General features: G+C 37.8%; 1 protein-coding gene across 1 annotated transcript; it reads right to left on the reverse strand.

The window, feature by feature from the left end:
• Nucleotides 1–4,905: 4,905 nt before the first annotated feature.
• On the reverse strand, nucleotides 4,906–11,188 carry PRSS37 (serine protease 37). Its single transcript, XM_007504459.3, has 5 exons — nucleotides 10,891–11,188; nucleotides 10,091–10,232; nucleotides 9,069–9,322; nucleotides 6,722–6,858; nucleotides 4,906–5,130 (listed from the first exon to the last, which is right to left on the reverse strand). The coding sequence occupies exons 1-5, from the start codon at nucleotides 10,922–10,924 to the stop codon at nucleotides 4,990–4,992; spliced, it is 708 nt and encodes a 235-aa protein (XP_007504521.1). The 5' UTR covers nucleotides 10,925–11,188; the 3' UTR covers nucleotides 4,906–4,989.
• Nucleotides 11,189–12,844: the final 1,656 nt, after the last annotated feature.

Raw genomic sequence — 12,844 nt, forward strand, 5'->3', positions numbered from 1 at the left:
ACTGTGATTCATTCACATTTTTATAAATGTGGGAGGTGGAGATTATAATTGCATTTCACTTCAGCTATTAAAATGGACCTTACCTCCTGTTGGGACAGGCAAAATGACCAGAGTTGTTGGAAAAAAATATAAAAATCATGTCTAAAAGACCCCTTAAAATCAACTTGAGATATTTAGCTCATTAAATTTTCCAAAGGTTGTTATACAATTTTAACGAGTTCTGATGAAGTCGATCTATCCTCTATGTGACAATTTACAAAGTCAAAAAAAGGCTATTTTTATATGGGCTTTTTCAATAATATTTGTTCAGTATAGTTATAGGGGGAAAACAACAGAATATAACAGTAGTTAAAACCCAGTGCATTAAAATGATTCAGTGTAACAGTATAGTATTGAATACGTTGATATACGAACTCAAAACCACAAAATTAAATCTTAAACAAAACAATCAGTAAAATGCCATAAAATACAGAGATTTTTAATAAAACATTGGAGACTGAAAAGTCTTAAAATATAACCTCCAGTCTCTTTAAAGTTCCTTGGTTGTTTTTTTTTTTAATCCATTTAGATGCGTGTTGTCAGAAGGCAGAAGATTGGTAAGGTCAATGGGGTTCAAGTGACTTGCCCAGGATCACACAGCTAGGAAGTGTCCAAGGCCAGATTAGAACTCAGGACCTCCCATCTCTAGGCCTGGCTCTCAACCCACTGCGCCACTGAGCTTCCTTCCACCTCCCCCCCCCCACCTCCACCCCCACCCCCACCCCCACCCGCCTCATAGTGAGGGTGGGTTTTAGGAATGTCAAATTGGGCCAAAGAGTTGTAGGGAGATGAAATTCTCTCCTGAATCTCAGGTGAGATAAATAAAAGAATCAGTGCAGTCATGAAAAAACATCCTTTTAGATAGGAAATGCATTGCTCTCTCATAGAATACACCATCTTTGTAACTTCCTGTTTGGAAAAAGTCTCTTCCTTCTCCTCATTGTCCCCTGCTGTGGTCCCCTGCTATGTCCCCTCAGGCTAATTGTAGCCTAAGGAAAAATCACCCCCATTTTTACCAACTGGTTTTTGATTCCAAAGACACAAGGGGCAGCTACCAGCAGCCTGGGGCCTGGGGCTGGGCTTGGGATGATGAGTAATCTTGCTCGGAGGCCAGAGTTGATGGGGCTGGGGCTGGGGCTGGGTCAGGTGAGCAAGATGACTGGAGGCCAGAAGCAGGTGTAGGAGCCAGGCTGGGAAGGCAGGGCCTAGACCAGGTGAGCAGGCAGGACCAAGCAGGTCTGGAGCAGATGACTGGAGGCAGGAACAGATAGCAGGAGGAAGGAGCAGGCAGCAGGAGTGAGCTGAATCAAGAAGCTTTGCTGAAAAGTCTTGGAGAAACGTGGCTTAAAAAAATTATCTAGGCAGTTGTTCCCTCTACATTAAAAGCTGAACTTATGCATAGTCACAGTAGAAAAAAGGTTTAGGAAAGTTAAGAAGTTTGAGGGTGTCATCATAACCGATGTGGTCACCCAAAATTGTAAAAATTAAATTAGTCTCTAGTAATAAAAGTATTATATTTTATGAGGTTTATTAAGGATCATTAGAAATCAAGGAATAAAGAAATAAAGAAAATACAAAATAAGAAAACCACATGCCTAGGGCTGATTAGCCCATTCAAAGCTTACTTACTACATCTGGCAATAGCTAAGCAGAGCAAGCGTGAGCATAGAAGAGGGAGAGGTAGGTGTTACCGCCAGTTAAATACTCATTGTGATCTCCCTCAGGTGGAAACTCAGGTGAGATTATAGGGAATTCTGGGAAATACCAAGGACTTTTGGGGATTGAAGTCTAGGGTTCAAATCTCCAGTTTATTTTGCAGATGAAGAATGAATCAAATTGGGCTAAGTGATTTATTTAGAATCACATAGTTAATAAGCATCTGAGGTCACATTTGAACTCAGGTTTGGCACTCTATCCACTGTGCCCACCAGCTGCCCCCAGTGAAATGTAGAGTTGATTTAATTTGTATTTAAAATTATTAGTGATTTTCAAATGACTAATTTAAAAAATTAAAAAAAAATATGACTATTGATCATTTGCACTTCTTCTGGAAACTTTATACTCATAGGCCACTTATTATTTGGGAGTGTCTTTTACTCTAATCAATGTGTATTATTAGTTCTTTATATATTTGTTTTTTATAATGTTATTGTTTTTTGATTCTCCTCTTTCAGACTGTGTCCTTCACTATATTTGCTTTCCCAGTCAGTTGTCTTCTTCTTTTAATTCTTTAGAGAAACTTATTGCAGATTCAAGTTTTCTTATTCTACCGATTATATCTGCTGGGCAGGCCATAAATTCTGCTTTTACATTTTTCTTTTTTATTTTAATCCACTTAAGAAGTAAGTTGTGTTTCCATACGCTCTTCAAATTCCACAGGGTCTCTTCCTCATCAGATGTTGAATCACATTCCTTTGTTTCATAGTATTTATTCATAGATGCTAAAGTAGATCTGGAGTTCATATTTCCCTCTGCTGTTGTACTTTCCCAGTTAATTTTCTGCTTATGCTCAAGTTTTATTCTTTTTTGAGATTTGTTAAATTTGGTCTTTTTCTCTTTTTATTTTTTCTTGTTTTACTCCCTCCCCTTTGATGGTTATTTCCTTGGGGGCTAAATCGCAATGAATTCCAGTCTTGACCCATTCTAGAAAATTCACGGTCCATCAGCCCATGTCTCTGCTCCAGATTACTTTTGGGGGGACAAAATTGGCCTCACTTGATGCTGAATACTTCTGTCTGGCTTAGAAGGGTACCACTTTGCCCCTTATCCATGATATCCTGCCCAATTTTCTCCAGTCTTCACTTATCTGGTCCATTAGTATAGAATGCTGCCATAATGGTGTTATTTAAATCTGTCATTTTGATTCTGGACCTCTGGATTTCTGTGAGGACATGGGGATAAGAATATAGAATAGAGTTCTATTACAAGTCCAGACATATGTCTGTTCCTCCATTGACTTACAGAGTTGTGCTGTAGCACATGGCACTACTGAGGTTTCAAACAATTTTTGCAGTTTGGAATTTGGATCTCCATGACCAGAAAAGGATTAGGGGTGGGAATTGTAAAGAAGTAGATTTGTATTTTATTGCAGGACTGGATGATGGATTAGTTAGTGCAGCTTTGCTGCTGGGAATGGAGTGGTTCATCCCAGAAGGGATTCTGAGAGCCTGAGAGTTAGTCAGGAAGTTTTTATCTTTTTCTGGGTTTGTGATGTGAGAGATTATGGAGGCAGCTGAAATTGCTTTCTTTTTAGTGCATAATTTGCATGGTAGAGAGGTTTTAGAGGTCTTGAGGATCAAAGAAAATACCTAGAGTCCTCCATCTTGTTAGTCACTTCTATATATTTGTTTCTTTTCTAGGACTAGCTGGGCTGTTTTTGTTCATGAAAAAATTTTTATCTTTATATATTTAAATTATTTATTTTTACTTTTTGCAATCTTTTTTATTTGATTGTGAATTTTTTTATAAACCATAGATCCGAAAGGCATATTCTTTCAATTTTTTGTTCTAGTTTTTTTTTTTTTATATGACCAGGACTCATTGTACAGGCAATTTTTTTCTTCTTAGTGTAGGCAAAAATTTACTGATGATTAGTACTAACCAAATTTCCATGAAAAAACGCCATATAAAAAATATAAGAACAAATAAATAAGATTAAGATTCAATTCCAAATAGATAAATGGTCAAAGGATATGAAGCTTTCAAAGGAAGAAATCCAAATTATCAAACATATGAAAACAATGCTTCAAAACACAAATAATAAGAGAAATGAAAATTAAAGTGTGACTTAAGACCCATTATATTGCCAAAAATGACAAAAGAGGAAATTGATGAATGTTGGAAGGGTTGTGGGAAAATAGGAAAACAGTGATATTGGTAGAGCTGTGAATTGGCCTAGCTGTTTCGGAAAGTAATTTGGAGACATGCTAAAAAAGTTGCTAAACTATGCATACCCTTTCTAGCTTTTGTCTTAATGTGGAATTAATTGCATTTCCAAGGTATAGTACAAGGAATTATGGTGTACACAATAAGGCAGAGTCAGCAGAGAAAAAGTAAATCAAACTTTTAATGAGGGGAAATGCAACAAAGAAGGGGGCAGTCAGGGATGATGAAAGCAGATCAGGTCCCCTGGCCCCAGTGGAAGGAAGCACTCCAAACTAGAAAAGTTTGATGGGTTTTTAATAGAGTTACTATTAGAATCAAACAGGTCTGAGTATTGGGGAAAAACAGTGATGAGCCTAGATCTGAATCATGATGGGTTTTGGGGAGATGTCTTAGGAAGACTGGTTGATATTCAAATTCCTTACTGAAGGATTAAAGGGCTTTTGATTATTAAAGAGGGTGGAGGCTTCTGAAACATTTAGAAGCCAGAATCACAAAGGTAAAAGGTCTTCTATATGCCAAAATATTTGTAGTAGGGTTTTTTGGTAGTAGCAAAAACTGAAAACCAAGGAGGATAGCTCATTTACATCTAGCCTAAAATGGAAGAGATAAAAAATAAACAAACACTAGTCAAGACTTTCTACCTTATGTCTAACTACTGCTCTTCTACTTTAATTCATCATCTTCCTTTTACCTTCAGCCCTTCAGGGACAAAAAGGAACATCTATTTCTCTTCATTCAGCCCTTTGATTTTATTTGAATATGGTGGCAAAGTCATACATTAACCATCTCTTTTTTAGTCTAATGAATACAAATAGGCTTCTAATATTTTCTCTCTGGACTTTCCCCCCATTCCTTTCATATTTCTTCCCCATAGTTCCCTGTGAACACTACACTTTTTATTCCTTTGAGAAAAAAAATAGTGTCCCACTATTAGACAATATATTAAGATGGATATAGTTAAGGACAAGTGTAGTGGAAGGATTCTATTTAGGCTCTTTAATAAAATGAGAAATCACATTAATGTTTCCCTTGCAACCACATATCTCATAGGGAAATGGAAGCAACTCATCTGGTAGACATAATTTTCTGGATCCAAGGGATATAGTTGAAGATGTTGGTGTAGACACCAATGTCACCTACCAGAAAATTCCCAACCTCTATCCCTTGAATCTTATCTTTACAAATGACAGCAGCCAGTATAGCTTCCTGAGAAGAAAAAAGAAAAGGGAATTAGAGCTTCACTTTTGACTTGAAGATCCCTACCTACCAAGATTGGGCATAATATTTCCCTACCAACACCACTGATGGAGGCAATGCAGTATAGTCAAGTATTATAAGGGGAATAAGGAGATTGAATTAGAATCCTAATACTACCACTGACAAAGTGTTTATCCTCTCAGAACCAGTTCTATCAAGTTACCAAAGGGGTTAGATTCTCCCAGATGCAAAGACATCTCTGGGGTCTTTTAAAAATCAGAAACTTTTGTGACTTTTTGAAACCTTAGACAATAGGGCCCCAAAGATTAGGACCTGCTGTCCCTATGCAGGCAATCCTAGTGACTTTCATATCTGGGAATATCTTGGAGGCAGCTGGGTAGCTCAGTGGATTGAGAGCCAAGTCTAGAGATGGGAGGTCCTAGGTTCAACTCTGGCCTCAGACACTTCCCAGCTGTGTGACCCTGGGCAAGTCACTTGACCCCCATTGCCTAGCTCTTACCATTCTTCTGCCATGGAACCAATACACAGTATTGATTCCAAGACAGAAGGTAAGGGTCTAAAAAAAATATCTGGGAATATCTTGAAGAAATGCATATAAGCCTATAAGTATAATCTACCCTGAGATCTGCTCCATAACCCATCAATGAACATCAGTCCTCAACTCAGGGATAAGAGGACTACTACAGTAACCTCCCATTATGTAGTCCTGAAATGTTGCTGATTGGCTTCATGAAAATTCAGTGATAGATGATACAATAGTGCAGGACTGGGTGGATGATTGGACATGTGATTTCATCAGGCAATGATATAAATGGGACATATTTTCTGAGTATCCAAAATATTACAAAAAGAAAGAAAGCTAGACCTGGAGATGGGAGGTTTTGGATTCATATCTGACCTCAGACACTACCCAAGCTATGTGATCCTGGCTAAGTCACATTCCCAAATGCCAAGCTGTGACTGCTCTTCTGCTTTGAAACCAATACTTAGTATTGATTCTAAAACAGAAGGTAAGGATTTACTAAAACAAAAGTAATATTAGAAAATAATACCAAAAAGTATTATTACAAAAGTAAAGGAGGGAGAGACATGGCTGGCACATTTATTTTGGGTACTGGTTTATCAGTCGAAAACAACGACTTGCCTTGTCACAGAATAGGAAGAAGGTAGCTTCATCTTGACGGTTCTCCAAGTCTGAGATACCTGCCCAATCTTACATAAAGTCCCAGAGGGACAGAGAAAGAAGGAAAAAAATGATATTCCTTATTTATTGTGTACTCAGAGGATCATAGATGTAGAACTGGGAAGGGTCTCAGAGTCCATCAAGTCCAATCCCTTCATTTTATAGATAAAGAACTGAAGCCTTTGGAAGAATCTTGTCCTAAGGTCATACAAGTAGTAAGTGTCAGAGGGCAGCTTTGAACCCAGGACCTCTGGCTCTAGATACCAGTGTTCTTTCCAAAACACTACACTGCCTCTATTCTTTAACAGAGGAAATGTGATACAATGGAAAGAGCTTAGGCTAGATCTTTATGGAGGTAGGAGGTCCCCATAAATAGAGAGAAGAATAAAAAGTTACCACAAAAATTCTGTTGAATGACTTTAAGAATTTCACACATATCCTGTTCTTGTTGCCTTTTCCTTGTTTGGTTTTCTGGCACTCTTTGTCTGATAGAAGAGGGGCTGTGAAGGTTTGCCGAAGGTCAGGATGCTTACCTGAGAGAAAGAGGCAGAGAAAATTTCTTGTTGCCAGTAGCTAACAACATGATTCTTTTAAATTGATTGTTTTTTAATGTCTTCCCTTCTCTCAAACTACCTTGTATTTAAGTCTTTTGCATTTGATTGTATTTATTTTCTATATTCTGGCACAGATTCTTATTTTCTAGTCCCTATGATGCACTGGATCCTGTGTATTAGTTTGATTGTATATATTTTTTTGTCTTAATCATTAGACTGTGAGCTCCTTAAGAGCAACAACTGTCATTTGCCCCTTTAGGCATCCTCAGTGCTCAACACAGAACTTCATAGGCACTTGATAAATGTTTATTGACTGATTGACTATTTGAAATCTAATGACAGTTTTTGAACTGGAGTGATGAGATCACATATTCATTTTGCAGTGATATAGGCAGGATTTGTGGGGACAAAAAGAAGGAGAGAGGGAGGGGCAAACAGGGTGTGTATGAGAGAGAGTGAGAGAAACAGATCTAGAGAGAGACAGAGAGAGACAGAGAAAGAAAGAAAGCGACAGAGACAGAGACACTAACTAGAGGCCAAAAACTTATTTGGAAATTATGCCTGAAGTCCAGCTGAGAAGTGAACCAATTGAAGGACTGAATTGTCTCTGAAAATGGTGTGAAGACAAGATATGGAAAATTGTTGAAAAAAGAATCTACAGACCCTGGGCAAGTCACTTTACCCCAATTACCCAATTACCATTCTTCTACCTGGGAACTGATATTTAGTATCAATTTTAAGATAGAAGGTAAGGGTTTAAAAAAAGTAAAAGAAAGTAAATAACCCTGATTGACTGGGGGGATGTGAGCAAAGAGTCATAGCTTAATCTCAAAATTTGGAGCATGTTTGACTAGGAGAATAAATATTGCCATTGCCAGAATTGGAGAATTAGGAGGAGGGACTAGTTTGGAAAGAAACTTGATGAGATTGAATTTTGAACATGAACTTGAGGTTTCTGTGGGACATTCAAGTGGTGAAAGGAGACAGCTGGAAATATGAACGAATCTCTTTTCTCAGCTTTTAATGATGCTTTTCTTGTTCCTGCCACAACCTTTGACTTTTGGTACTGGGAGAAATCCTGATACCAGCTAATTTGTCCTTTTATTTTAAGCCAGCATTTTCCTTTTTTTCTCTGTGGTGACTGTACCCTCAATATCCTGATGACTGCTTTGTCTACTTCCTTCCACCCATCTCCCCCAATTCTTAAGGATTTCCTAAATGTTAATGTACGGCTTTGGCAGGTTACGACAGGCAAATGAACCCAAAACAGGAATGATGGAACAATACTAATACTCAGGAGTGATGGATCAAAGGGTGGTACTATTAGAAAATAAAGGGGTTTTTAAGAAACCTAGAAAAGGATTTTTATAGATTTTGAGAAAGAAGTTATAAATTTAAACAGACAAGATGACATGGGATGAATGAGCAAAAGAAGAGATAACCTAGGGTAATACCCTAATGAGAAAGAATTAAAAACAAGAACAGAAAGGGAAATACAAAGAGAGAACTGTAAGGAGTCTAGGATACCCAAATAAAAAGGATGGTCTAAATTCAGCAAAACTAAGTAACAGATGGAGTGATCTGAACCAAGGAAGCATCAAGACATCCTGAGGAGTAAACAAGGGAGTATATATGCCATGTGAGACAAATCACTGTCCTCACCTCCCTTCAGACCCTGATGGAGGCTTCCCTCTTAAGCCTCTGAATCCCAGAGCTCAAAGAATAATAGTACTCTCCAGACGACTGGCCTTTCTTCTAACCTGGTCCCAGAAGCCATTATCTAGGAAATCAACAGGCAATTGTGAGGATGCTACCTAGGAACTGTCTTCTTGAAGCCCCTTCCTCCTGAGTGGCTGGAGTTACTGAAGACCCAGAAAAGAAGGTTCTCATTACCAAATTCTTCAGATCAATAGATGCAGTTTTTATCAATGAAAATTAAATTTAAGAAAATGCATTACTCTCTGATTTGCTGATCCCCTTCTCATTGGGGTGTTTCTATTTAACTTGAAGCTAAAATTTCTTATACCTATTGCCAACCCATTAGAATGTGAGCTCTTTAAAATCTATATCATTATCACTTTTCTGTTTTTAAACCCATTGCTTAGTAAGCTTTTTTAGTAATATTTTTTCATTCATCCATTCATTTCTGTAGGCTCCTTTATAATTGACCTGCTTGCATGAGTACTTACCATTATTTTTTATACTCCAGTCTAAGCCAGAAATAATGCACTTTGTGCCTGCTGGAACACTTTTAGTTGGTAGGCCCATGGGCTGAACCTTCTCATTGAGAACTGCAGGTTTGGATAGCTTGATGAGCATAAGGTTGTGATTAGAAGAATCTGTGGTTAAATTCCAATAACGAATTATTTGGACAGATTTAATGGTCTGCTCTGTCCCATCTCTAACTCTTTTTTTGAAATTTCCCAATTTCACTTTGAGGCTTCTGCAAAGGTGATGAAGAGATTGAGAATAAGGAGAGAATGAATATATTAATCCACTCATAAACATATCTTTCTTTGAAACTTTCTTAACATACTTAGGTAATTCTCCTCTGACTTGGCCCTATTTGGATTTTCTTTTTTTTCTAAACTCACAATTCTTTCAAAGTTCCAGAAGGTCTTTATAAAAAAAACCCCAAATCCTCCTTATTTCTTATACAATACTGCCTTTTAGCACAGAGACTATACGTTTTCAAATTGTGACCTTAAAACTTGCATGTTCTCCTTAACTCTTATTACTTCCCATCCGAACTTTCTCCTTGTTTATTTTTAATTTTTATTTAAAAACCCTTTACCTTCCATCTTAGAATCAATATTGTGTATTGGTTCCAAGGCAGAAGAGTGGTAAGGGCTAGGCAATGGGGGTCAAGTGACTTGCCCAGGGTCACAGAGCTAGGAAGTATCTGAGACCAGATTCGATCCCAGGACTCCCCTTTCTGGACCTGGCTTTCAATCCATCGAGTTATCTAGCTACCACCTCCACCATTCTCTCTCCCTTCTATTACTACTCCCCTTTTGGAGCAATGTCATAAGACACAACTAACCCTTCTGTTTTTTGTTTGTTTGTTTGTTTGTTTGTTTTGAACCTGGTACTATTCTTCCTGGGGAAGTGGAACATGATAAACTTAAAAAATAATTTCCAGCAACAGAATTCCAAAAAACACAGATTGATAAAGAGCTACATTATGGGTCTGGAAGACCTTGTCACTTACGGTAAGTAGCAGTGAGCAGCTGCCAGGACCCATTGTTGATGGATCAGAACACCTACACAGGGACTATACTGGTTTTTGATATATACGAGGTAGGGTGCAGGATCATCATTCTGCTCATCTGTATAATCAAAGGAAAATGCACCTTGGAGGAAAGATGGAAAAGGAATCCAGGTTACAGGATCAGAAAAATAGAGCATTTTTCTACTCACTTAGTGTCTGTCTTGCTACTTCATTGCTGCCATACCCTACCATTATCAAACAGAAGCATCAAGGGAGAGGAGTAGAAATTGTAGAGTGAAGTGACTCCTACTACCATGCAAAACTTTATCCCCAGACACTACTAGAAATGCAAGGGAGAATGGTGGGAGGGAGAGAACTCAATACAGGCTTCTTACTTTCTAGGAATACAGATGGGGCAGTTGTTCAGAGTTTCATTCATGTTATTAGAATAAGATTTCCATGAAGGGTGATGGAATCTATGCTTTCTAATAACATGAGTAGGATAGGGAAAGAAAACTGGACTCAGAAACCTCTGAAGTCTGTTCTAACTAAATCCAGGATCCTAAACTCTTATACTATTTGCAGTTTCAATCAAGAAACTACATCCTTGTCTTGGGAATGGGAACTTAAAGATGTGCCTAACACTGTTCTTAGATGTAGAGAATCAAAGAGAAGGGGCATACATTCCTGCCCATAACTATCTTTATACCCTCCTTATACCTTCCACTGGTAATTTCTCCCATTCCAAAACCACCCAGAACTTTCTGGTCAAATGAGGATAGAAATCTGTGAACACTCACCAGCAAGGAGGACAAAAATTAAAATGTACTTCATGATTGTGTCAGGATACTTATCTATCCGAATTATGAAGTTGGGGAGTACAGGAGAACATGGAGTCCAATTCTTCCTGCCACTCCTGTTCCCCAGTGGTACTGAAAAGATGTATATGGTGTTGGGAAGGGGTATTCAATAGAATAGGACTCTGAGCCCGAGTTGGGAATTCTAAGGCAGAGAGGTATTTCCTTCTTCTTCAAAATAGAGCAGCATAGAAGCAGGTTATTGCTTGCTGCCTCTTCCTTTTATATGCAATAATAAAGTTGATTTATACTTTTCTCTTTATGACACTCACCTCTCCCTTCCCTGAATCATCACCATACCCATTATCAACATCATTGCTGTTGTCCTGAGCAACAGACCAGACATTCTGAATGTATCTCTAACAGAGCATCAAAGCTACTTGTGGGAAATGAAATGCATAAAGTCAAACCAATGATTTATTTGCTTAATTAAAAGTATGGATGTTTTGCAAACCAGTGAATCTATCATGGTGCATATCCAATTTAGGGAGTGATACTAGAGGCAACATAGCTTGGTTGAAAGAATTCAACACCTGGGAATCTTCCAAATCCTTCAAGTATCTTTGTTCTTGTCTCATCTTAGTCCTTCCAATAAGTAGCAGTATCACTCCAGGTTAGAAACTTAGCCCTTCTGGGGTCACAGTTTTCTCACATGAAAAAATGTTGGCACTGGATAATTTTAAAGTCCCTCATCACACCAAAATTTTATTTGCCTACAATTTCTTTCAAACTCAAAAAACTTTTTTTCAATAGTTTTCTATTTTCACTAGTATATTTCTGCATTGCCTTTGGTACCTATAATTCTCTATGATCTTTCAAGGATTTCCAATAGTGATTCCTAGTACCATAGTTAGAAATTCTTTCAGTATCTTCAGAGGTAACATCACCATCCTATGACCTTCAGGTAGATACTTCCAAGATCTGTGACCTGGGATCTTGAAAAAGAGCATTTCCTGGCCCCCATTAGAGCTTCCTCTCTGTCCTGAGGATGGTGCATTGTTTCCCTCTTCTGACTCAGAATATTATAAAGAGTTGACAATACTGCTCTCAGTAATAACTGGCTCTCTAGGGAAGCTGTGTCCATTTAAGGCAAAGGAAGGGCTATTTCAAAAGCCTTGAGGCACTCCTTTAAAAGGCTCTATTTCACACAGTAGTCTTACCTGAGCATCCCACTCTCTAGAGAGAAATCACTGAATTGTTGCTTAGTTTCCTGGTTTTTTGCCTTGCTAGATTCCTCTTACTCCTTAGATTTCTTCCTGATTTGTTGTCCATCTTATCTCAGTGTGTATTTGTTTTGTTCAATATATTTAAGCCATTTGAGGGCTAAAACTGTGCCATTTTCATCCTTATATTGCCAATACTTTGTATTCTTGAAATCTTAAAATAGTTTTTGTGTGTCTTTTTCTATGTAGACTACTCCCAAGTATTTTCCATATTCTACATTTAAAATAATATTTCTCTTTCCATTTTTTCAAGCTAGGTTTTTTTTTGGCAACCTACAGAAATACTGTTGATTGGTTTTAATTTATTTTGTGTCTTACTTTTCTGGTTTACTTTTTAAAATTAATTTCAGCTGATTCTCTGGTTTGCTAACCAAAGCACCATATCATCTGCAAAAAGTGCTAATTTAGTGCTAATTTTGTCTCCTCTTTGCCTATCCTTATTTCCTTGATTTCCTTTTGTTGTCATATAATTTTTCTAACTATTCTTTCTTTCTTTTCCTTTTTCTTCTTTTTAAAAATCCCTATCTTCTGCATTGGTTCCAAAACACAAGAATAATAATGGTTGGCAATGGGGGTTAAGTGACTTGCTCAGCACCATACAGCTAGGAAGTATCTGATTCCATATTGAACCCAGGTCCTTTTGTCTCTTGGTCTGGCTCTCCATTTTACTGAGC

This window comes from Monodelphis domestica, chromosome 5 (genome assembly GCF_027887165.1).
Source record: "Monodelphis domestica isolate mMonDom1 chromosome 5, mMonDom1.pri, whole genome shotgun sequence".
NCBI lineage: Eukaryota > Metazoa > Chordata > Mammalia > Didelphimorphia > Didelphidae > Monodelphis > Monodelphis domestica.